We start from the raw sequence: 23,625 nt of genomic DNA on the forward strand, positions 1-23,625 counted from the left end.
TTCGTTTTCAATACATAACTCAAGTATAAAAATCGGCACACCAATGGTCGCTCGCCTGTGTAAAGTACTCACACTTCAAATATTAATTGTGCAATCCTAAACTGTTTAAATCGATATACTTTGGGCTCATTCGAAAGAGCTCAACGTTATCCATCCAACAATGTACTCCAGTATGTATCAAGGATTCGAAAAAAACAACTGAAATATTCGAAAATGAAAATGAAGAAAAATCGCCACATCAATGGTTGGTCAGGTAAGTTACAGTGTACTGGTAGTAAAAACGACTGGATTATTGCTCCACATACAGTACTCAACTTTCAGCATTGCATACGTGTGCCTCGAGTTTACTGTGACTGTGAGTCCAAATATTCAAGTATATATGTTCTATATTAGGCGATGTCTTTGTGGGGTTTACGGTAATGCCATATCATCTTGGCGTTGGTTTTCCACAGGGAACTCTTCACCGAATGAATTGCCATATCATATGTCAAGACCGTGCCGTCACAAAGCACTTCGATATCACGCTCGCGCAATTGGTCTGCCAGGACCTTGACCACGTCGTGCACCTAACATTTCAAATAAGCACGTATATGTACGTATACTAACTATCCTATCATGTAATATTTCTACCAACCATACCTTGTTGTGCCCAGCCAAAGCGAGTTGAGGCTGGTGCAAACTGGCCAACTGGTAGGCTGCATCCACACTAGGCGTTGATAACGGTTGTCAAATGCATAGCCCTTCTCATGTTTAGCCGTTCGTACGTCGTGTCTGGAGCTAGCCGAAACGACACGACTGGATATTCCACTGGTGGAGCTGATTTGTCGGGAGGGGGGCTCACTGGCAGCACCCTCTTTTGAAACCCTGCAATCGCATAATGTCGTTGAAATCGTTGAGACAATGTACACGAGCTGCTACAATATACCGTGAGAGGCGTAAAATTCCGCTTCGAGGGCTGCGTCCGTGTCTTTGAGGGTGGGAAACAGCTTGTCGACAATTTCGTGCAACGTACGATCAAATCTAGGTGAAAGGTTACCGATCGTAATATATACCAAGGTGCTGTACATGCATTTCGGTGACACCCCAAGGTCTGCGTGACACTTCGGGCACGTTCGACACCCAAGGTGGAAGTGGCGAAAGATGCAGCTCTTGCAAACTACACTTATAGAGGAATGAAATGAGGAATGGATGGACAGGAAGGACTGACAGGAATGGAGGCACTCAGGCAATGTGTGGGCGTCGCGAAAGTACCCTTGGCATAAAATACAAACCAAATGCGCATTGATCGCTGCTGCGACGACCAGTGGCATGGGGCTTCTGGGGTTGGCGTAAATAGCAGTTTCACGGTTGCAGAATGAAGCGAGTCCTAAATTCACCCAAAACAGGAACTTTGTGAGGAATCGTGTCTTTTGGATGATTTGGAATTGCACGGTTGTATCGAGACGTTTGGAAGTTGAGTAATCATGCGGTATCAGAGTTAGTTAATCAAGGCTCTAATCAAGTTCTTTGTTGAATCCAACGAACGCCGCGTGTCGAGGACTAACGTTATGATAAATCCAACTTTCGCTCAAATTAGTCCCGAAGTGTAACCGATATGTGCCAAGGACGTACTACGTATAAACGGGGGGTGGGTGGTTGCATCCCAAGTTTTAGTATTGCTGTATTATTGATATGGCACGAATTACCGAACCCAGTTCAATCGAATCACGCCGATCAAACCGATCACGAATCGCTCCCATTGGTCAATCTGAAAATGCGTGTCTCTGATTGGCTACATTATGTTATCTTTTACTTCGTGCTTTCTGAGGAAATCCAATGAAATATCGCGGCGAGATTTGTGATCGGTTTTACGAATCTCGCAAAATTGGGAAATATGTATCACATACATAATACACGTTCGCATACGGACCAACCATATGAATCTTGGTTTTTCAATTGTATTATTTCGTCGAAAAGCACTTAATTAAAAAGGTACACTTTCTCCCGATGGGGTCGAAAGAACGCTTCCTAGTTCGACCAAGTTGCACGCGAATCTTAACAGCACGAGTTTCGTAAACTATCAGGAATAGATGGGGGACGACAAAGGGCATGAGTTAGTCACACCGTACAATTGGACGGCTGCTTGATGGCTGACAAGGCATGCAAATGTATGTATTCAATCACATTACCCCAATCTATTTGAGTCGCGCCGAATAATTCGCAGCGACGCCTGGGGCGACGGCATTTTCACGAATTTCAACGTTTGGGAGGCTGCGCAGCAGCTCCATGAGATTCGCCGCGTGATCTTTGGCGGAAAATGTCGGGTCGATCTGCTTGAACTTGTTGCCCACAGAAGCGAGTAGGGACCACCCGTCCGGTTGTTTCGCCGCCTCAATCGCGAGGTACACGACCTTCTGCCACGGCCGAGATCTTGGCGGCTTCTTCGTGGGTTCTTTGGCGGCTTTGCACACTTTGCTGCAATATTTGGGCGTGGACATTCCTTTCATCTTGTACCAATACAGCGAATACGTCTTGGCTTTGCCGCATTCTAGGCACGCGATGGACGTTTTGGATTTGTCGTACTCGAGCTTGCAGGTCGGGCAATGCACGTCTGGGTACTGGTTTATTTCGGCCACAAACCCCGAATGAAACATGGTAAAGATGCCACCGCAAAGCCCACAGCTGCATGTCATGGTCTTGTCTGCAGCAGGGGTCGCACCAACACCAGCTTCGTCGTCTTGCAATTGGGATGCGTCGACGGGGCTGTTGTCAAATGGTGTCAGATGTAAAGCGCGGCAAACTCGATTGCACTTGTGCGTGGCAAAGAAGCTCGTGATGCCAGCCTGGCCCAAGTTGCCATGGCCATATTTGGTTGCATCCAACGAGTGGATCTGAGGATCTGTGAAGATCGACCCGACGCCTTGCAAGTCCACAATCATGAGTTGCCCCTTGGTGTGCTGGTACGTAAAGTGGGAAAATGCTTGGGCTGTGGCCACTTGGCTGTCGTTGGCGGTGGCGGCAGCAGTACCATGGTCATCGCCGCCCACCCATCCGCTGTTGTTGTTGTACTTTGTATAGTCCCCTGGAATGTACGGCTCGGCCGTGAACAGCGGCCGGCCCTTGACTTCGTACCAGCACGTCGTGATAAAATCCACGCCCGTCTCAACATGCTTGGACTTGGAGAATTCCTTGGCTAACCGTTTTGAAATCGCGTGCATTTCGACGTCTTGGCGGACGTGGTGGTCCATCGTCGCCGCCGTCCCAAAGTAAAATTTCGCCACGAGGTTCAAACCGAGCTTTGTGTCCTGCATGCCGTGGGCGGTGCGCATGGCGCCCTTGGCAAATGGTGTCGACACCAACTTGATCGTGGTCGGTTGTTTGGTCGTGATGGTCACTGGGTTGGACAGGTTGTTGCATTCTAACCGAATCATGACACAGTAGCGAAACGCGGCAATCTCAGGGCATGCTTCCACGAGTGGCCACGACAGCGGTTCCACCGTCGTCGGGGGCGCCCACTCGGCTTTGACCCCTCCGTTTTTAGGACTCGACTTATTGGCGTCATCGTCGTTGTCACTATCGTCGTCGTCAGCTTCGTCGTCTTCGCCGATTTTCACGAGCGTCGCAGTCGTCGATCCTTTGGTCGAGACTTGCCTCGCGGTCGAAATCACGCTGCGCGACTTGCTCGCAGTCAGCGACGCCGTGCTGATCTGCCGCACGACGTCTCCAAACTTGACCACGTCACCGGACGCGGCCAGCGACACGGTCGCAAACGATCTCGCCAACCCGTCGCTTGCCAAAGTCGACATATACTCGGCCTGCAAAATCGCGACCATTTTTGCCGTGTTCTCTGGCTGGATCTCAATGAACCGAAAGTCAATGCCACGACGAGCAATCGTGCGCATTTGCTCTTGAATGCACGGTGTGGACGGGTCCATCGTGCCAGTGTACCGGTCGTGGTACAACTGTCCGTGACACGGGGCATCGCCCACAAGGATCATCACTTTGGCGTCGGATTCCCACGGCATATCGAGAGCTTCTGCGATACCTCCTGGGATGTCGGCAAAGTTGCCACGCCCCCCGCAAGCCTGCAACGTCGAGATAAACGCATGTACGTCTGGGATGTTGGTGGTCAGCGCGTGCGACTCGACGCGAAGCGGGGCGTGCGTGTAGCTGGCGTAATCGCGGTACCCCACGAACCCCGCGCGCACATTGGCATTGGGGTGGTCGACTTGGATGTTGGTGATGATGCTCGTGACAGCGTCCTTGGCAGATTTGATCCACGGGCCCATGGAGCTGGTGCAGTCCATGACGATCACCAGGTCCAACCGATTGGCTTGATCGTAAGCAGCCTTCATTTCTTGGCGCACACGCTCGACGTTGGCCCGCAAGTCGCTTTGCGTGGCTGCAAACGACGCCACCTCCTGCTCCCGAATAGCTTGAGCTTTCGGGTCCACGATGTGGAGTTTTTTGCACTTGTCGGCGCTGAAGGTGCACCCCCCTGGGGCGTTGAAAAACGGACAAATGTCGGCTTTGGCAGGTTTGCCTCCGCAAAGCTTGCTTGGGTGTTTTGTGGGCTGCGGTTTTGGGGGCGTATTATTCCCCCCAGGCTGGTCGTGCCGACGTTTGCACTCGCTTCCGTAGTGGCAGCCTCGGGCACTCTGGTAAAACGTGCACAATGGAGCATGGGCTGGTAAGGTCGGTGATTTTGCTGGTTTTGGAGCGACTTGGGAGTGGCCAGAAACGTTGCGAGACTGAGCTGCCAACAGCTGTGCGAGCTGGGCCTCCAGACCTAGTGCTTGGGGTTGCGCAGTGGCTGGGGTGGCTTGGCTTGCCAAAAGAGCCCGAAGCAACTCGACGTTGTTGGGTTGCACTTGGGGTTGGGCGAGTGGTGGCGGCGCCAACAACTGCGCTAGTTGAGCTTCGAGACTCAGTGCCGGGGCTGGTACGCTAGCTGGGGCAGGTTGGCCGGCCAAGAGCGCCAAAATTAGCTCCAGATTGGGGGTTGCTGGCGGTTGGGCGACTACAGGAGGGGCCGCGCGCAACTGCGCCAGCTGAGCTTCGAGGGCTTGAGCTCTTGCCGCTGCCGCTTGGTTCGCTTGAAGCTGAGCAATTTGGGCTTGCAAGAGCTGGATATGCAAGTCGCTATCAGACACCGCGGAAGGGTGTTGTTGGGGCGGCAATGGTGGGGCTGATGCTGTGTACCCTAGAATATGGTGACACCAACGTAAACTGGTAGCGCAAAGTACCTTGAGTGTGCCCAACAGTTGGTAGCGAGATAGTCTGGTTAGCCATGGCTGCGCGCAGCTGGAAGACGGTGTCGGCATTCGAGGGTTGTCCAGTTGATGGCGTAACGTTGAGTTGACGACGCAAGGCCTCCATTCTCGCAGCATGGTCCTTGCTCTCCGACATGCTGCAGGTCCAAGAATGATTTCTACGTCTGGTCATCTCCCGCCAAACAATCTACGAGCGACGGTTTCAGGTAAATATAACATTGTCGGCTTTGCAGTCCAAAATAGATGACTTGGGATGTGAAACTAACAGTAAACATGTGAAACGAATCGAGTGGTATTGGTGACCGTTTGGTGTCCATGCAAGCGGTAGACTCAAAATTAGAGGTGGCAAGTCTATCCTGTTGTGAATTTCGTTGCCCTCACGTCCATCGCATTCAATCCACCTCGCTCGGTGTATGGATTCCAAGTAAGAACTTAGATGACGACTCTGCTCTCTTGAAATACATACACGTGATTCGGTTTCAACAACGTAAATAGAGCGTCCGTGAATGGCCGGTACGTGTCGGCTTTGCCGCCCAAAATACATTCCACGAGTCGTCCTATCGAGAGGCGTTGGCTGGCATTTATCAACCCCGCTATAACGTGACAATGGAAGCGGTGCGCACAAAAAACTAACGCTGACTAAGGGTGTTGACGTCTCTAATATTGGCGTCATGTATAGTTACTCCAGTTTGCCCAAGATGGAAACATCAATGAAGTGATGCGACTGCTCGAGTCGGGCGCGAACGTGAACGTTTCCACCGAGGTATGTACCAGTAACTAGTCTGATAAGACGTTCAAAGCCACTAAACCCATAATATGCTTCAAAGGACGGACAATCGGCTGTCTTTCTCGCGTCCAAAAATGGACATGGCAACATCGTCAAGCTTCTGGTCAAGTATGACGCCAATGTGAATGAACCCAACAACGTACGAATGTTCTATTGTCATTCGTGTGTGACTTGGACTTAGCTGGGGTGGACGCCACTCATTGCGGCAGCTGTGGGGAGGCATGTGAACGTGTCGCAGGTGCTGCTTGAAGCCAAGGCCGACCCGAACGGCAGTATTCCTTTGGTGGGTACTCCATCTCAGTGTTGGTATATGAGGCTCATGGCTGGATATTGCTAGCAAGGATTGACAGCGCTGTACATCGCTGCATCCGACGGAAACGAAGAGTTGGTGACACTGCTGTTACATTACCACGCTGACGTGGCCCTTCGCACCAATGTAATACATATTCTCAAAACGTTATCCATCTTCCACACAATACGACCTCATGTAATGTTCGCGTACTAAGGCCGATAAAAGCCCGCTCGATGCTGCCTTGCAAAAGGGACATACCAGTATCGTGCACCTCCTTGTCGCTGCCGGGGGTGGTGTTAGGACGAGCTCGATAGAGGTACAACATTCATCCGCATCTGCCAACGATCAACATTTGCTATTATTCACGTATTTATATATATTATATTTGTAGACATCTCCTGCGTCGGGTGATGTTGCGACCCCATTGGTACGTACCATACGCACTATACATATATATTTGACTGAGCTAATGTCATATTCACAGACATACCACGACGCCCTTTTGGAAGCCATCGAGGCCAACTCGATTCCGACGATTGTACGGCTACTCAAAGCCAACACTGACGTCAATCGATGTGGCCCAGTAAGTCCCGGATACACCTTTTAAAACCAATCACGTCAGCACCAACGATCAACTACGTGTTGATGATTGATGACATTCAAGCTTGTGCCTGTTGTGTGGTCGACTTCAATTTCCCGCCCGTCCTGCATTGGATTAACGAGCTTTGGTGTATAGGACGGCACGTCGCCGTTGTGTCATGCTGCGCTGTTGAGCCAGGAGGCCATTGTGGGGATGCTCCTCATTGCGCACGCCGACGGCAACCAGCCCAATGGTGTAAGGAGCTACCAAACAAAAAATTATTTGTTTTTATCATTTTTTTAATTTTAATGTCCCTTGTAGTGCGGTGGGACGGCGTTGACGATCGCCGCGTCGAATGGCAACGGCACCATCGTGGACATGTTGCTTCAAGATGGCGTCAACATTAACGCGACGGACAGAGTACACAATTATATATATATTATATTTATATTGACGGAAATATTTAATAATTATTGCTCGTAGAATCGCAACACCCCGTTGTTGCTGGCCGTGAAGCACGGCCACGAACAGAATGTCCAGAAACTTCTGGACGCCCGTGCAGATGCCACCATCCGAAATGCGGTACGTACTTTTGTCCAAAAAACCAATTATTTCATTGGGTTCTGATACATTCAATCAGGACAACGAGACCGCGCTCATCGTGGCTATGAAATGTTTTCGCCGAAACGAAGCCACTATTTTGCATGCGGCAGTGTCTCAGTTTCCCACGGCGGTAGCGTACCGTGGGTTATTTGCTTTGAACTGACGTTGTAACGTGCCTAGATCGACCCTGTGGAGCTACAAGTGGGCGGAAAACTGGGCTCGGGGGGTCAAAAATGTCTCGTTGAGAGAGCCACGTATCGTGGAATCCAAGTGGCTGTCAAGTCAGCAATCAACCCCCACGACACCCCGGCGCTTGTGGCCGAATTCGACGCCATCTCAACGTACGCATCTCCTCCTCCTTCATAACAATCGAATCATCTCATGAATGCTTTTTGCTTTGCAGGTGCAATTCGCCGTACATGATTTCGCTGCTGGGGGTGACTGGAGACCCCGACCGCCCGCATTTTGTGGTGGATTACATGGACCAGGGAACGCTACGAGACCACTTGAACAAGAAACTGGCCGGCAGCGCTGGCCTTTTGTCGTTTTCCACGCCCCATATTGTATGGGTTCTCGCGAATGCGCTCCAGGATTTGCACGCCAAGGGCTTTGTCCACCGTGACTTTAAGTCGGACAACATCCTTCTCTCGTCCATCCATCACGTCAAGGTGGCTCACCTCGGTGACGCCAACAACCGCGTGATGGACATGGCCATGGCGGACATGTTATGGACCGCTCCGGAAGTTCTGCTGGGCGAGACCGCCTCGGCTGCTTCAGATGTGTATGCATTTGGGGTCATTCTCACGGAACTCGACACGCTGCAGCGACCGTACTGGGACCTATCGCTGGATCCGTGGACCCTCACGGACAACCTCCGCAAGGGCGTCATCCGGCCGTCCGTGACCAGCTCGTGCCCTGAGTGGTACAAGGAACTGGCGGACTCGTGCTTGAAGTTCAACCCTGTGGATCGACCGGCGGCCAAGGACATTGTCGAAATCCTCCAAAGTCAGTGGCGTGCCACGCCTGTGCATGCGATGCATTTTCCCAACCTACTTGAAAGCAAAGTGGTGGCGGCGACTCCTAGTGGCGGCGGTGGACTCTACGACGTCGAATAGTCAGGCACTGTACCTGTCGTGCATGCATAAATAAATATATACATATGCCCCTTTATATTCAGAAATGTCCTAGCGCGAAATATATACGTATAGCAAGTCGGAGTTATAGCTCAGATTTATACGGATAACCCTTAGATAGAACCACCCCGGGCTTATTGCTCCCACCAGCAGGGTTTGTACGGGTCAGATTTATAGTTGAATAGATCCAAACATAACTCTGACCCCCAAATGTTCTATAACACTACGTAGTAGGATGTTTTCCTCTATTTATCCTTCAGATTTGTGCTATCCGGATACATAGCAATATCAAAATTAATAATCCAAAGCAATATTTTGCATAGTTAATTGAAGTTACATCACACAATATACATAGAATTACCATTTTATTGAACTCCTAGCTCAATGTCCACGCGGCGGAGAAACGACCACGAGAGGCGACGGTGGCGACAGTGAACTGTGCGCTTGTACGATGACCCCTGTCGATGCTTAATTGGACCTCCAATAAATCTCGCTGTTATCCCTACATTATCCGAATAAATCTTAGTCGATAAATAGCTGATGAGGTCATGCCAACATTAGGGGTTACAGGGTGCTCGCTTACTACTAGTAAAGGTACAATAATATAATGTTCTAATATCGTTATGCTTCTGACGTTAGTTCGATTTTCTTCCCACTCTTCATGGTTCGGTCAAATCTCGCCGACACATCGGATTTGATACTGTAATATCCACTTCGCGATTTATAGGGATTACATAGTAGGGATAAGTATGTCAGTCTGACCAATGGGAGAAATTTGGACCTGGTTCAGTCGGCGAGATTCGATTGAACGGGAAGCTCCTCTTTGAAATAAGTACTACATAATCTTAGTATATTTTAACCACCTTTGTGGCTAACGGCTAATGTCGATTCTACAAACGTTATGATCTCGATTCTGGCACATGAACGTACTGTGTTGACCAAACCATGCAACAAGGCACAAAATCCACTTATCTATCGGTTGATGCATATTTTGGTTGTTATTCGAGGCTGCCAATCACACGCCAGAGGTCGACCACAAGAGTCGGATACGTCTGCGCCACAAACGAGGCGAGGCATTGCTCCTGAAATTCCAAGTTCGTGACATCCACGACCCGTCGGTTGTCGCCCCCCATGGCGCCGTGGAGGGCTAGCCACATGTCGGAGGAATGGTCTCGTCCGTGCTCTTTGAAGTTCCGGATGTATCGGACTAGGGCAAACACAGTGTGGTTATACGTCCGGTGCAGGTTGGTACCAGCCAGCACCACGGGCGGCAGCTTGGCCTGCCAGTTTGGACTAGTGAGGCTTCGGATGCGTGCGATCCGTGAGTGGTCAGCGGCGTATGTGGCAATGGACTGAATGTACAGTAGCTGCTTCTTGGTGCTCCACCACGTTGGATGGGAAAGCACTTCGGCCATTTTTGGACGATGAGCTGGCTGCACACTTGTCATGGCTTGTACTAACTCCCGCGCTGCGTACGTGACGTTCAGACCTGGCACGGACAGGAAAACCAAGCCTAGGCTGTACACGTCGGCAGCATACGCGTCAAACCCACCACCGCCCACTTGTCGTGTTTCTGGCGCGGCAAACGCTGTGGAGGAGGCGACCCCCTTGTACGCGACCAGGAGTTTTCCCCCGCCGTTCAACGGGTCCACAAAACAGTGCGCCGAATGAATCGCGCCGTGAGCACGCCCGCTTTCGTGCAGAAATGCCACAGCTTCGGCAATGTCGTGCAGGAACCCAACGTCGCTCCAGGATTTCTTTTGGCTGGCATAATCTGCAAATGGCTGGGGCTGCGGCGACTCTCCAGCTCTGGAAAGGGCGACCCCAGGCGGTTCATACAACATCACGGCGTCGGCGTCGTCCGTTCCAACGAAGCGCACCAGGGCGTTCGTGCGACCGACTTGCTTTCGCTGAAGGCGTGCAAACTCACGTTGAAAGTTCTTGGCGGCAGCAACGTCCGAGGCGGGGACGTGTTGCTTTAACACCGTTCCCCAGTCGCTGTGTTGGCCAATTGCAAGCTTCACCTTGCCACGTTCCGATTTGTCGGCAGGGGTCGCAACACCAAGTGGCGGCAACGAAGGGGAAATCGTTCGAGTTGAGGTATCGGTGGTACAAGCAGTGGTGGGTACCAATGGGCGCGACATTTCCGAGACCTTTGAAACGTCCTTTGTGTCAAGGTGGGGTGTTGAAGATGGCTTGGAATCTTGATCAAGTGGTGCCGCTGCTCTCGGGTACAGGATGGAATGAATGTACTGTACACTGTTGGAGTCTAGTCCTGTTGTGGTTGCTCCTTCCTTGAGCAGTTGCATGCACATGCGTTGGTCCTTCAATTGGATCGCTCGTTGCAACAACGTCTTGTCTTCTCGGAGCGTTGTTTTGGCTCGTGGGAGTAACGTCGCGAGCACTTGACGGGCAGATGATTGGACAGCCAAATGCAAGAATGGAAGCAACTCGGGGTAGTTCGCCGGGTACGTCTCCACGAGGAAGTTTACTATGGAAACCTACATGAAATGTCAAAGCCAAGTCGATAAGTAGCAGTTTGGAGGGTGTGTGTGACCTGATCCCCAACGCATGCCACACACATGGCCGTGTGCCCGTCCAAGTTTTTCACTCCAAGGTGCACGAAAGGGGCGATTTGAGCTACAATATCCATATGACCATGTCGAGCTGCCACATGGAGCGCCGTGTCGTCGGAAGCGTTGACTTTGGACGCCAGCGACATGCCGATCGTTTGAACTAGGTACCATACCATCGGCAGGTGGTTGTATCGACATGCGACGGCCAAAGCGGTCCCTTCCTTGCCGAACGAGTTCAAGAGAGGACGCGCTGACACTGTTTCCACGAGTTTGGTTAATTTGGGCACATCTCCTGCTTGAACGAGTTCAAGGAACACGCTGCTGATCTCTGTCAAGTTCTGTCGAGGCTCCAATTGTGACTTAGCTGAACCCGTCGTCGTCGCAACAATACCCTGAGGTTGATTACATTGCGCACAAGACGTGGTAGCTGGCATGTTGTCGGCGCTGCATGCCGAGCAGCGCCAGGACTCCGCACGATCAAGTGATTGCATCCAACGATTGAAACCACTCCACACAATCGTTCGTGTAACGGTCATGTTGAGGCTTCCAACGTGAAATTAGAAGCATAAAACTCTATTTTGAATTACTAGTAACGTTAAGCTTATTGGTGATTTCATATTTCGCCTTCAAGACACATGTTTGACGCTCGGGATTTACTACGATGTAATATGTTTACAACATGGACTCTATAGTAATGCATGGATGCAGCTGTATGGCCGACATTGATGTGGCAATTGACAATATGTTTCATCCTTCGATACGTAACATTACACTGAAACCATAAATCCTATTTTCAATGTGAGTTTCATACCAGTACTCCGAGTAAGTGTGAACTTCTGCGACATGTCAATTGATGGATTTAACAAATTACCTCTTTTTCTGGATATTTAAAATAAATGGCAAATATAGTATTAAAAAGGTAATGCAATTTAGAAGTCAAATTGGATACATAGGCTCAATTCCACTAAATATATGGCATTCTGTTTAGCAGTCAAACACTTCTTACAGAGATGTTTAATGCATACAAACTTCATGTTATATAAATGGAATTCTATTGAAACGTTCAAGTTCTCTCCCAATTCAAATGTTTCAAAAACTTTCACAGGTCATTTCGTCAGCTAGTTACCGAGTAATTCCCTGATAGAAACGGTAGTGTTACTCTTTCAAATAAACCAGTACTTTGTGTTTACATACGAAGCACAATGTTAACGTTATTCCCGGGTTAACCTCTCGGGCGGTTAAGTTACATCTCAGTGATGAACAATCTTATTCACTAGATGTATTTACAGTTAACCCCGATTACTTATTGCTCGTATTGTTTTGTGCTCGTACTAGTACTTATTTGGTGTAAAAAGAACTAGACTGTAAAAATAGACACCATGCTATGAGGGAATTATTCGTTGATAAAACAATTTCTTCCATACCAGTACATAATATGTATTAAGTATAACAGGTAATTCAAGTCTCTCGGGCACCTGCACATTCCGATAATCAGAAATATTTGATTATGGAGGAACTAAATGTTCCCACTTAACAAATCAACTACGGTATACGTACAGTAGTAAGCTTATGGGTTCGTGACAACTTGGTTCCATGCCTCGATCTATGATTGGTAGAAAACAATCACGCTGAAATTTTCAACTAATCACCTACAACTTGTTTTGAGTTTAAGAGGTAAGTGGATAAAATCAAGTGGCTCGGAACTGTTTTCAGCCTATGGATATTTTCACTCGTTTACAGTTAATTCATTTTCCATCAACACCAATACGAATTTCGACATGATTTTAAGTCCAACGAACTGCATAAATTCTCCTCTTTACTGTTAAGAAACACTATTATAATAGCAATTTGGAATCAAGCAACCCCTCCATCGAAGGGTTCCAAAAAGTGTCACGGAACTCTCAAATCATCTATTGACAAAATCCTCTGGTCGAGCACAAGGCTGTGTTAAAAATATTCCTTGTACTACACAAGTCATCCTCAATCATTTGTACGGGCAGTCGTGTACGGCACTTTCGACAACCTCGAAACTGTCGTAACCGACGAAGGTGGCGACATGAAACCGTTGTGATCCAGAAAACTACACCATGAGCGACGAAGCAGCGGGCGAGGCCGCAAGTCGATACTGCAGCGAGATGGCTGCGTTTCTACCGACGATTCCCGAGGAGATGGGGCTGTTCCGTCAAGAGGTCGAGAAGATGTTGAATGCGTTGGTCAAGTCGCAGGAGAGCGAGCAGCGGCTGCTGCGTCGAACGCGGGAGATCGTGGGGGAGATTGGGACCAATCAAGACAAGTACGCGCGGGAAAAGGAGGAAGAGCTCGAGGCGTACAACTACAAGAAGAAGGTGCAAGTGGACATTGAAGTTATGTGGGGGCAAGTGGCCAACTCGCACAAGTTGGAGACGGAAAAGCAAGCCAAATTGAACGAGTTGCGCACCAACATTGCCATGTTGGAGGAGCAACTCAAGAACGGGTCTGGGTGGAGCGAAGCCCAGGAGGAAATGATGGCCAAGCTGAAGCGGCAACGGTCCGACAGCGCGCGGGAGGTCGAGACCAAAGCGAACGAGTTGGCGCAAATTCGAATGGAGGTCGCGTCGTTGCAAGCATTGGTCAACGAGGCCGAAGAAGAGCAATTCAGGTACAAGATCCCAACGTAACGTGAGATATGGGATTGATAGAATTGAAATGGGGACTAGACTCGAAGAAGAGTTGGCGAACGTGTCCAACGAAGTCCAGGAAAAACGCTCCAAGGCGGACAAAGAAAGTCGTCGCAAAGTGATGCTGGAGAAATCGCTCAAAACGCTCAAACACGAGGCGGAGACGTTCAATGCCGAGTGGAAACGCAAGGCCGACGCAGTGAAAGTCGGCGAAGCGTTGCTGAAACAGGTTGCAAAAGAAAAACTGGAGTTTATACACCTGAAAACAATGCTTTGATCTGTAGAAAGAAGTGACGTTGCGTGAATCCAAGACTCGCATGGAAAAGTACCTCAAGCAATACGATGTCCTTTTTCGAACGACCCACCAGTTTACCGAAGCAATGGAAAACCAATGGCAAAAGTAGAGAATAATTTCTGTTATTTTGTAGTCTCCATATATATATATATATATATATATATATATATATATATATTGATTGCCGTATAGGAACGTCGAATTGCAAAAAGAAAACACCCAAACCGAAGGGACGATTCGAACCAAGGAGGAAATCGTGGCGAAAATCGAAAAGGATTGCGTGAAGATCGAGCAACTCGTGGCGCTCACCAAAGAAAAGATCGCCGAGGTGGATCTCGTCAAAGGTATGATGGCGCCTCGTACTATTGGCGTATGAACCAATCAGCATCCAATGTTATTGTATTGTGAACGAATCAGCATCCATTTTTATTGTACGTATTTCATTATGGTAGAGAAAATCGACGAAAAGAAGGATGCGTGCAAACACTCGTTGAACGAATTGGTCAACGTAACGATCGAAGTGGAGCGAAAGCAAAGCGAGTCAATCAAAAAGACCCTGGACGATCTGTTGCGACAGCGCGAACTGGTACAACCAGCACGTATCTCGAGGATTTTATTCATGTGCTCTTGATGTGTTTGACCCGTAGGTGAACAAAATGCTGGTGCGGGCGGCTGACACGGCCCAGGGAACGCACGATTTGACGAAAATCAAGGAAAACACGATGAAAAATCTCGAAAATGAAATCAATGGGTACCGTCAAAGTGTAAAACAGCAGCGGTACGTTGACAGTGTCACATGGTGACCTTGACCGATGTCACAGGGACATGGTCCAACAATTGGTGTCGGAGCGCGATCGGTACGATAAAGAAGCAGAAGTGGCGAATCGAAAGTACCGCGCCGCGGTGGAGGAAGCCAAGCTGCAGGACCTCCAGGTACGATAGACAAATTGTTTGCAAGTACCAGCCAGGTATCTGACAAGATGGACGTAGGTGACATCGTTACAGGACAAGATCACCGAAGGGGAAACGCGGCTCAAGCAACAGCAAAACTTGTACGAAGCGGTGCGCAGCGACCGCAATCTGTACAGTAAAAGCTTGATTGAGTCGCAAGAAGAGATCGCCGACATGAAGCGCAAGTTCAAAATCATGAACCATCAAATCGAACAGCTCAAGGAGGAAATCACGACCAAGGACCATTGTTTGGTGAAGGAGCATTTCGACCACCACAAAGTCGACAAGGTCAAACAAGGATATATATGCATGCATCTGCGATGATGTGCTGATGCGATGCCTCGTTGACAATACATATATATATACATGTGGGATATGGTTAGGACAAAGAAACCCTCAAAGCAGAGCTCACGCGCATCAAGAAACAAATTCAAAGCTCCGAGCAAATCATTGCCAACCAAGTAAGATTACACAGACCACACGACGATGAAACAAAAGTCGGTCACAATCATTCTTGGCGGAATGATATAGGAGCAAGAGATTTCGAAATTGGCGTCGATTATCCAAGAAGCGGACGATGAAAAGCAGCGGCAAATGAAGGAGTACAATGCCGTGATCAACGACCGCGACAACCTTCGTGCACAGTTAATTTTGAGAAAGTACCGTTTGTTTTCGTCCCAATTTATAGGGGTTTTATAACGCATGTTGGATGTTGTGCGTAGCGAGGAATTGAAGGCCCTGTACGAAAAGATCAAGATTCAGAAGTCGACATTGAGTATCGGTCAAGTGCAGTACTTGGAACGTGTGAAGGACGTGCAACACCTTCAAAAGCGGGTCCAGGATCTTATGGACGAGCACAAGAAGACCCAGAATCAAATCGCATGCACTGGGTTTGTAGATAAATCTATCAACTTATAGTGGGTGTCGACTTTACCGAGGAGATGACGTTTCGTAGGGACCTCAAAGCGGAATTGCTGCGGCTGGAGGGAGATTTGCTACAAGAACGTACAAAGATTAAAGCGTTGTCCGAGGTATAGTACCCTCCATCGGCCATCCTTTGTGTGATGAAACGAGGTAGGAATTGGACCACCCCCTCAACGTTCATCGATGGCGTAAACTGGAAGGCAGTGATCCAAAGCGACTCGACATGGTGTGTTCAACAACTATACTCCACCAAAGCGTGTCTGAAACATGTGTATATATATTATCTCTCTCTCGTATAGATTCGAAAAATACATTCGCTGCAGAAGAAATTGATCAAAAAGTGCGAGGAAACGTGCATGAAAGGTATGTCCGCTGTGGCATTGAGTAGGTGGCTAAGGATATCGTGGTGGGTAGATTTGTTGATTGTCGAGAAAGAAAAGCTGTACGTGGAACTCAAGAACGTTTTGGCGCGCCAGCCGGGGCCAGAAGTAGCCGAACAGTTGCTCGTGTATCAAGATAACTTGAAGAAAAAACAATCCCAAATGAAAGGTGGGCCTTGTAATTGGCTGCGCCCTTTTAGCGTTTGCATGTGCATGAAGGGATGGAAAACGAGCTCGAAATGTACAAGGCTCAAGTTCGCGAATACAAACACGACCTTCAACACATTGATCGAGACATGCAAGCACTTCGTGACAAATGGTTCAACAGCCTCCAGGTTGACCATTTTCCCGAGCAGCCTCAAGACGACACACAATTCCCACCCACCCAAGCGTAAGATTAACCTGTGCAAACCTGTACAAGGTTATATTCTGACCATTCATGTCGTAGTATTGAAAAACCAAAGCCTCAACTCCCTGCAGTGCCAGCCCCAATTGACGATTCCATGTTTGCCTTGATGTAAGAAAGTGAATCTTTTATTTCATCCAATGATATCAATTCTTGAATTCTATTGGATATTGCAGCTCGGCAAATCACCGATCTTTCGGCAAATCACAGATCCGTCACGTTAAAAGTAGTTTACCACTCCAAATGGCTTTTTTGAGGAACAAACTGAGTATTTTTCGAAATGTTTGGAGTGAGGTACTAACGTTATTCGAACCAGTAGTAGAATTCAATACGCCTGAAAGTGATGTAAAAAAAAGGCAAGCATGAGAAAGATTGCATACTTTATCACATGCAATAATAAAACAATGGACAAAAAGAAAAAAGAAAAAAGCATACGAATGATTTTGACCCATATCCGAACATGTGTTAGTTTTGGCAATAATTCATAAAAAAGATCAAATTTGAACCCAAAACTGCGAAAAGTATCGGCATTGATTGGTCTATTTTGGACCTCTCATACAAACAGAAAACGACGAAAATAGACTGCGATATTCATCCACGCACGTCACAGTCAGTGCAAGCCACGCTTTGGGATTTCAAAATTCGCGTCACAATTAAACCGACCCTCACTGTGTCTGGTGTCACACGTGCAATTTGATGTGTACAGCATGTCATTTTGAGCGAAATTTACAGTAAAACTACCAAGTACAGTAGAGATGTGAGACGTGTACTGTAGGAGTATTCCAGGAAATGCTCCCTTTCGCGTCAAAGCATGGTTCCATACGCAAGATCGCCTACGATCGCTTTTTATCAACTGATGTAAGGCAAGGAGTGGTTTAGGGGAGCTGCGTGTGTTGCAGAATGCTTCCTGCATCGAGTTCTGAATGAATGCGGAAGAAAATGACGATGAGCTATTTGATTGGTCAATTGGATTTGATTTGCTCGTTTTGATTGGCCAATCATCTAAAAAATCATCTGATTATTATGGAACGTCAAGAATCTCCGTTGGAGTGATTAACAGTAAAATGGGACGGAGGTAGTAGTATCCAACACCAAATTGGTGTTGATAATGCAGCCTCCATTACTAAGGCCCCTTTCGGAGTAAGCTAAATAATAAAACGAAAACGAGTTCGGAGTAGCAATTCACAACTTTTCCTCTCATTTTCAGCAAACAGAAAATTCTCAAGATTCTTGCTATTTGGTTGATCAAGATTTTGGACCATCACCGGACGAGTGAATAACGAATAAAGATATTTGATTGGTTAAAGCAAGCATAGGACAGAAACAGAAAAAAGCAAATCGGTGGTCTTTTGGTGACCATCGAAGTGACATTGACATGGCCAAGCAGAAGAACCCTTCGAAGAAGGAACTCATCGAAGAGAATCGGGTACTGCGAGCTGGAATGCAAGCAGCCATGTTTGCCCCCTCGGGCATCCTAAATTGCAACGGAGCCTTGAGCCGCTATCGAACCGAAATCATCAGCGACCCAATGACCGTTGCGTTCCAAGAAGTACAGTTTTGGCTGGTTTCGTCACGATTTCGCCGGCAGTAAGTCGAACAAGCAGCTGGCCTGCATGTGGGAAAAGGTCGCCCTGTAATTCTACATACTCACGTAGGCACCAGTTCGTATACCGGTGTTGGACAGGAAGTGTAGTGCTACTGCAACCCGGTCGACCGCGTCGAACGTTGTGTTGTGATGCAGGGGGTTGCGAACATCATCCCATATATATTCCACCGTCTGATGAAAAATATATAAGACTTAAGGTCCACAGAACCGACGGGTTCTGTACCAGGCACCGTAGATGTGATCGGTCTCCACTTTGTTCCAAGCCGACGCCTTGACAGTGAATTTGTCCACCTTTGGATCAGGGCGAGGCGGTCGTCCAAAGACGCAAGAACAGCTTGTGCAGCAGCACTGCCCGCTGCAGCGACTACCGTGTTGATGTCTGTTGGACAATGTACGGCTGGTAATACTTTTTACAATAATTTTTGGTATTCTACTCTGAAACGCTTTGTCGACTTATTTGCGCAAACGGAGATATAAGTAGCTCTCGGAGCTACTGAGCTAAACACATTTTCATCCGGAGACGGAAACCAATAAGTAGGTTACTCCGAAGGGGCCTAAATTATTGCCCACTCCGGGGTACTTTTTACACACTACTCGAGACGCTATTTCGTTGTCAATGTTTAAATTTACTGAAACAGCGCATAGAATCGATAGCACAGGATAATATAATAGGTTGAATTTTGATAAAGAAATGACAATGAAATGGATTTGTAACCGACAGCTACTTTTTGTACATAATATAGTATGGGTTGGGCCAACAGTTGGCCAGGGTTTCCAACTTTTATACTAGTATTACAGTGTGTGCGGGGTAGAAACGAATGAAAAACTAAACTTTAAAGTTATTTGCCATGAATTGTTCTCGGTCGAAACCCCGTATAGTCTGAGCCGCCCGTGGGCTCGTCATTGTCGTGTTCACGCGATGTCCTCGATACAGTCACAACTTTGAGTGTCTTTTCGCATCGATTGCGGTCGGAGGGGTCAACTAAGTTTGTATCGAGCACGACGCTTTCACCAACCTGTCTTTAGTTGACTTTCATAGAGTACCTGTTAAAATAAAGCGGGAACATCCACCTAGGGCTGTTCGTATCCGTAGTGCTTCCCCAGCGACTTCTCGTGCTTGATACTTGTAATACATGCATGCCTGTGTTTCTATCATCGATCCGAATGTATAGAACTGTATGTACGTTTTCTCATTCGCAGTAAATATGTATTTACCAAGCTCTTGAAAGGCTTGTCTGTCGACTGTGGTTTGCAAGTTCAACCTCGGGTTCTCCTCATCTCCCCAGGTGTCCACCGCCGTCGTGGAATAGTATAGCTCGGTTCTGGTGATCCATGCTCTTTGGGCACTCTGCCGTGGCCATTCTGCGAGGCAACGAAGCCACATTTGTAAGCGCTCGTTAGGCGTTGACTGCCCCGACACCACCATGAACTGGTTGGATGGGCACGTGATCTCATCGCTTAGACGTCGCTCCGCGTCAACGGGTCGCTCAACGTGGATATAACCAAGTTCCAGACCAACTCTGTGCCGTGCCCGCGAATTAACTTCGTCTTGACAGCTACGCGCTGTTGAAAGGTGTACCACGAACTCTGCTGGTGGCGCAGACCACCAAAATCTTATTCGAGTCAGCGTCCAAGATGGGGCACTCTTTCAGTATTGCCCATGGTCGAATTTAGAAACGATTTTGAATGTATTGTGTCGTTGAAACCAAATATACTTGACGTGGGCATCACCTCACCCGGATACATCCGGATGATTTTGGCGCACATTTGTGACTATCGCCGCCGATTTGAGCGCGAAGGTCAAATGTTTGAATCAAAGGACCAATAGGATTAGACTCAAAACACAAACAACCCCCATGAACTTCATGTTTGATTCCATCCCACTGTGTGCACACTACCCACATCCTATCCCATGGATGCCCGCTAAAACTTGGATGACCTGGAGGACTTCACGTTCGACAGAATCATGCAGGTTATGGCGAACGACGCCGACTGCCTGCACTGGCGCATGAGTGTAGGGCTACTCAAACGCTCTATATATCATTTGCCCGAACTGTGCGAAGGACATGAAGCTGTCTGCCGACGCGCAATGTGTGGGTCCATTGAACGAAGTGTGAAGTCTGGTTCCTTTTTCTCCAAACCGCACCATTGTTCGAATTATGCGGCATTGGGCCTCGAGACGCCCGGTAGCCGACGTGATTGAAGACCTACGTGTGGCCTCAGCAAACGCCACGGACTGGTATAACTTCTGTCGCGATGTCTGCTCTACGGAAATGCTCTCGATTCCAATGAATGTAATCAAGTTCCCTACGACCACCCTTCACGACCTAGCCCACTATCTCGGATAGCTGACACTGGAAGTCCCAGCCAGAAGTGCCGAATAGGCCAAGTGGTTATGACACCTGGATTTCTTAGTTAAGATCCCGGGTTCGAGTCCCGCCGTGAACATTAGTTTTCCAACCAGACGGCAGCATATTGTCCCTGGCTCTGAAAACAAATGTTCCAGTGATGCTAGATGCTGATTGGGTAGAAAAGAAAAGGGAAAAAGAAGGAAATAGTAGTAGCCAGTTGAAGTTCAAGTTGAAGTAGCTTTTCGAAACTTCTGGAACTTGAAGCTTCAACAAAAAGATGTCACGGCCACCACAGACCACTCATCGACTCACTTTGCAATTTGCACTCAGCAGACCATGCCCAAGACCGCCGCCGCCATCCCAACCAAACCCGCCAAGAGCCGTGCTCCTTCACCAGCGAAGCAGACCGGTACTAAAAGTCCCGTCGCTTCCGCCAAGCAGACCACAGCGAACAAACGCCCAATCACCGTCCTAAAGCCTGCCGCAGCCACGGCTGGCTACGATGCAAGCGATGACCCCTCTCGCCTCGTCCTCGACCACATTCTCGAAGACTCTGGCCGCACCAGCACCATCAACAACAATGACACCGACAGTGACGACAGCCTTCCCTCGCCCAAAACGACAACACCGGCGGCTAACCTGCCACCTCCAACCGACTCTGGCTATACGAAAATGTCTGCCAAGAGCCGCCGCACTACCCCCCAGTTTTACGCTCACGACCCTCGCTACGCTACCCATTTCCCACCCCATAAGCAGCATCGGCGTGCCACCAAACCCCGTCCCACCAACGCGAACAACACTGCCTTTCAAGGAAGCGAACGGGTTGGCGACGAAACGCCTGAAGACATCGACATTGAAGGCTTCTACGCCTTCGACGCTCTACTCGACAAGCAAGAAGACTCGGACCAACCTGATGAAACCTGGTACCTTGTCAAGTGGCTGCACAAGGTCCCTGGCTTTGCCTCCCTCGAATGGGTGTTCGAAAGCAAGCTGGACTCCGCATCGTGCGACAGCGCCAAACTCCTGTTGGATCCCTACCTCGCTCTCCCAGAAGAACGACGCAACACCACCTCCCTGCTGATGTGGCGTCTCAACCAACCGGAATGGCTGATGATGTGTGCGAATTCTGACAGTTCGTGCTTAGCCACCATTTGTCAGGCCTGTCACCTTCTCGGCATGGATTTCTTCTTTGATGCTGAAGACATTCTGGACTTCAAGACTTCCTGTGACATTGCTCCCACTACCGCAATCCCTCAAGCCAAGCTAAAGGACTTCATTTTATACCTTGTTCAGCACTACTTTCTCAAGATTGACCTCCAAATCGCCGCTATCAACCAAGGCACTCACTCCAAGGCCGGGGTCATCCACGACGTCGTCAAGGCCTCCGAAGAACCTGGAGTGTACATCCTGATCACCGAAGAAAATGACACCTGTCATGCTTGGGCGTTCCACCGTCATGAAGACACGTCCGTCTACTTGTACGACTGCCCAGATGAAGTGGACATCCAAGACACGTTCAACGCCTCATCCGCTTCCAACCCATTATGGCGCGCCGCACGGAAGAAAGCGACACCTGCGATGCTTGGGCGTTTCACCAACATGAAGACTCGTCCGTCTACTTGTACGACGGCATGGACGAAGTAGACATCGCAGACACGTTCACGCGCCCGGCTGGACACCGCCGCATCGTGTTTCAACGCCTCATCCGCTTCCAAAGCACTATCGCTCGCCAATTCCCCTTCTAGGAGTCCAAAAAAGCCGCCAAACAGGCCCGCAAGTAGGCTAAAGCACCACTCAACATCAACATCATACTTAGCAAATAGGATGAGCGGGGTCATCAACTTAAGTGTAACCAATACACTCATGGACAAAACTTAGGGAACACTCACATTTTTCACGATATCTCATGAACTATTGAAAGTTGAGAGTCTCTGTTTGAGTATGAAGAGCCAGTCCACATAAGATGGTTGTAGCTACCGGCGCGCAACTGGAACATCGAGAACTTTCCATTCAATATTCGATTTTTGCACCCAGACAAAATTAAGGAACACAAATTGCAATACAAATTTCAATATATTGCGTAGTCAATAATGCGTCTTGAGGCCATTGCGTCGAATTGTTTCCAAGCAACGGCGATGCATGGAATCGGTGAGGTTTATGACCTCGTCGTCAGTTATCGTGCTCCAGGCAAGCAAGAGGGCAGCACACAAGTCGGCTACATTCTGGTACTGACGACCATTGCTGTAGTCCTGAAGACGAAACGCGACATCGACAACCTGAGGTTCTCAATGTGGTTGAGATCCGGCGAACGCGCGGGCCATGGCAGGAGGTCAATCGACTGGTCGGCACAGAACTCCATTGTTTCCGCCGAGGTATGAATCGGTGCATTGTCTTGTTGAAAGACAAACTCCGGTCCATAGTTTAGGTGCGCAAAAGATAACAGATATTCACACAGGGTGAAAATGTAGTCATCTGACTTTTGCTTTCCAGACAGGATCGCAAGAGCACTTTTGCTGCACCTCGCATGCCACAGACCACTACCTTGCTGCCGCATCACAAAGCTTCGCTTGGGCTGTCGAATGCCGCTCCAGCAGTTCTTGCAAACATCAGGTCCGTCCAAGTTTAACTTCTTTACGTCCAAAAAAACCAAACACGCCAATCGAACAGATGTTCAACATGGTCGATCGCCCACATTAGCGTGCCGTCTTGTTCGCTAGCGTCAGAGGCAGGGTTCGCTACATCTTCGTGTAGTCGAGCAGGTTATAGCGCTCGAAAAAACGTCGCGTCGTTCGCACCGAGTTCTTGAAAATAGTACGGATCTCACTGCTGCCT

The 23,625-nt window shown here is 48.7% G+C and overlaps 8 protein-coding genes across 8 annotated transcripts; 5 read left to right on the plus strand and 3 right to left on the minus strand.

Moving 5' to 3' along the window:
* Positions 1-382: 382 nt before the first annotated feature.
* Positions 383-1,334, minus strand: H257_17902 (hypothetical protein). Its single transcript, XM_009846866.1, has 6 exons — positions 1,208-1,334; positions 1,066-1,156; positions 926-1,020; positions 765-864; positions 640-706; positions 383-566 (listed from the first exon to the last, which is right to left on the minus strand). The coding sequence occupies exons 1-6, from the start codon at positions 1,308-1,310 to the stop codon at positions 390-392; spliced, it is 633 nt and encodes a 210-aa protein (XP_009845168.1). The 5' UTR covers positions 1,311-1,334; the 3' UTR covers positions 383-389.
* Positions 1,335-2,070: 736 nt separating this feature from the next.
* H257_17903 (hypothetical protein) lies at positions 2,071-5,448 on the minus strand. Its single transcript, XM_009846867.1, has 2 exons — positions 5,226-5,448; positions 2,071-5,182 (listed from the first exon to the last, which is right to left on the minus strand). Exons 1-2 carry the CDS (start codon positions 5,422-5,424, stop codon positions 2,175-2,177), a joined length of 3,207 nt encoding a protein of 1,068 aa, XP_009845169.1. The 5' UTR covers positions 5,425-5,448; the 3' UTR covers positions 2,071-2,174.
* A 313-nt stretch (positions 5,449-5,761) lies between these two features.
* H257_17904 (TKL protein kinase) lies at positions 5,762-8,691 on the plus strand. The gene is made up of 14 exons (XM_009846868.1): positions 5,762-5,867; positions 5,932-6,015; positions 6,080-6,178; positions 6,221-6,322; positions 6,377-6,475; positions 6,546-6,647; positions 6,723-6,758; positions 6,816-6,914; positions 7,068-7,166; positions 7,233-7,331; positions 7,395-7,493; positions 7,552-7,644; positions 7,695-7,855; positions 7,918-8,691. The coding sequence occupies exons 1-14, from the start codon at positions 5,859-5,861 to the stop codon at positions 8,627-8,629; spliced, it is 1,893 nt and encodes a 630-aa protein (XP_009845170.1). The 5' UTR covers positions 5,762-5,858; the 3' UTR covers positions 8,630-8,691.
* Positions 8,692-9,522: 831 nt separating this feature from the next.
* On the minus strand, positions 9,523-11,736 carry H257_17905 (hypothetical protein). The gene is made up of 2 exons (XM_009846869.1): positions 11,205-11,736; positions 9,523-11,148 (listed from the first exon to the last, which is right to left on the minus strand). The coding sequence occupies exons 1-2, from the start codon at positions 11,712-11,714 to the stop codon at positions 9,646-9,648; spliced, it is 2,013 nt and encodes a 670-aa protein (XP_009845171.1). The 5' UTR covers positions 11,715-11,736; the 3' UTR covers positions 9,523-9,645.
* A 1,561-nt stretch (positions 11,737-13,297) lies between these two features.
* Positions 13,298-16,995, plus strand: H257_17906 (hypothetical protein). The gene is made up of 17 exons (XM_009846870.1): positions 13,298-13,861; positions 13,920-14,109; positions 14,165-14,280; positions 14,368-14,519; positions 14,628-14,761; positions 14,823-14,953; positions 14,997-15,108; positions 15,166-15,414; positions 15,510-15,587; positions 15,658-15,785; positions 15,849-16,016; positions 16,082-16,157; positions 16,205-16,276; positions 16,350-16,413; positions 16,465-16,599; positions 16,650-16,821; positions 16,879-16,995. The coding sequence occupies exons 1-17, from the start codon at positions 13,311-13,313 to the stop codon at positions 16,949-16,951; spliced, it is 2,601 nt and encodes an 866-aa protein (XP_009845172.1). The 5' UTR covers positions 13,298-13,310; the 3' UTR covers positions 16,952-16,995.
* Positions 16,996-18,211: 1,216 nt separating this feature from the next.
* On the plus strand, positions 18,212-18,473 carry H257_17907 (hypothetical protein; the record flags this gene model as incomplete). Its single annotated transcript, XM_009846871.1, has 2 exons — positions 18,212-18,385; positions 18,462-18,473. 2 exons carry the CDS (start codon positions 18,212-18,214, stop codon positions 18,471-18,473), a joined length of 186 nt encoding a protein of 61 aa, XP_009845173.1.
* Positions 18,474-19,774: 1,301 nt separating this feature from the next.
* H257_17908 (hypothetical protein) lies at positions 19,775-20,559 on the plus strand (the record flags this gene model as incomplete). The annotated part of the gene is made up of 4 exons (XM_009846872.1): positions 19,775-19,828; positions 19,905-19,964; positions 20,388-20,456; positions 20,506-20,559. 4 exons carry the CDS (start codon positions 19,775-19,777, stop codon positions 20,557-20,559), a joined length of 237 nt encoding a protein of 78 aa, XP_009845174.1.
* Positions 20,560-21,129: 570 nt separating this feature from the next.
* H257_17909 (hypothetical protein) lies at positions 21,130-22,538 on the plus strand (the record flags this gene model as incomplete). Its single annotated transcript, XM_009846873.1, has 2 exons — positions 21,130-22,271; positions 22,304-22,538. 2 exons carry the CDS (start codon positions 21,130-21,132, stop codon positions 22,536-22,538), a joined length of 1,377 nt encoding a protein of 458 aa, XP_009845175.1.
* Between the last annotated feature and the right edge of the window lie 1,087 nt (positions 22,539-23,625).

The sequence above is a fragment of the Aphanomyces astaci genome (assembly GCF_000520075.1).
Source record: "Aphanomyces astaci strain APO3 unplaced genomic scaffold supercont1.126, whole genome shotgun sequence".
Classification (NCBI taxonomy): domain Eukaryota; phylum Oomycota; class Saprolegniomycetes; order Saprolegniales; family Verrucalvaceae; genus Aphanomyces; species Aphanomyces astaci.

Excerpts from the sequence above, each read along its gene's own strand:
- H257_17906 (XM_009846870.1), top strand. The coding sequence starts at position 13,311 with ATGAGCGACGAAGCAGCGGGCGAGGCCGCAAGTCGATACTGCAGCGAG. Across the intron at positions 14,110-14,164 it reads GCGAAGCGTTGCTGAAACAG|AAAGAAGTGACGTTGCGTGA; the intron begins GTTGCAAAAGAA and ends TTTGATCTGTAG. Across the intron at positions 16,822-16,878 it reads CAATTCCCACCCACCCAAGC|TATTGAAAAACCAAAGCCTC; the intron begins GTAAGATTAACC and ends TTCATGTCGTAG.
- H257_17902 (XM_009846866.1), bottom strand. The coding sequence starts at position 1,310 with ATGCCACTGGTCGTCGCAGCAGCGATCAATGCGCATTTGGTTTGTATT. Across the intron at positions 1,157-1,207 it reads GCCTGAGTGCCTCCATTCCT|TTTGCAAGAGCTGCATCTTT; the intron begins GTCAGTCCTTCC and ends CTATAAGTGTAG. Across the intron at positions 1,021-1,065 it reads GGGGTGTCACCGAAATGCAT|ATTTGATCGTACGTTGCACG; the intron begins GTACAGCACCTT and ends CCTTTCACCTAG.
- H257_17905 (XM_009846869.1), bottom strand. The coding sequence starts at position 11,714 with ATGCAATCACTTGATCGTGCGGAGTCCTGGCGCTGCTCGGCATGCAGC. Across the intron at positions 11,149-11,204 it reads TGGCATGCGTTGGGGATCAG|GTTTCCATAGTAAACTTCCT; the intron begins GTCACACACACC and ends CATTTCATGTAG.
- H257_17904 (XM_009846868.1), top strand. Across the intron at positions 6,016-6,079 it reads ACGTGAACGTTTCCACCGAG|GACGGACAATCGGCTGTCTT; the intron begins GTATGTACCAGT and ends TATGCTTCAAAG. Across the intron at positions 6,179-6,220 it reads ATGTGAATGAACCCAACAAC|CTGGGGTGGACGCCACTCAT; the intron begins GTACGAATGTTC and ends ACTTGGACTTAG.
- H257_17903 (XM_009846867.1), bottom strand. The coding sequence starts at position 5,424 with ATGACCAGACGTAGAAATCATTCTTGGACCTGCAGCATGTCGGAGAGC. Across the intron at positions 5,183-5,225 it reads AACTGTTGGGCACACTCAAG|GGTACACAGCATCAGCCCCA; the intron begins GTACTTTGCGCT and ends ACCATATTCTAG.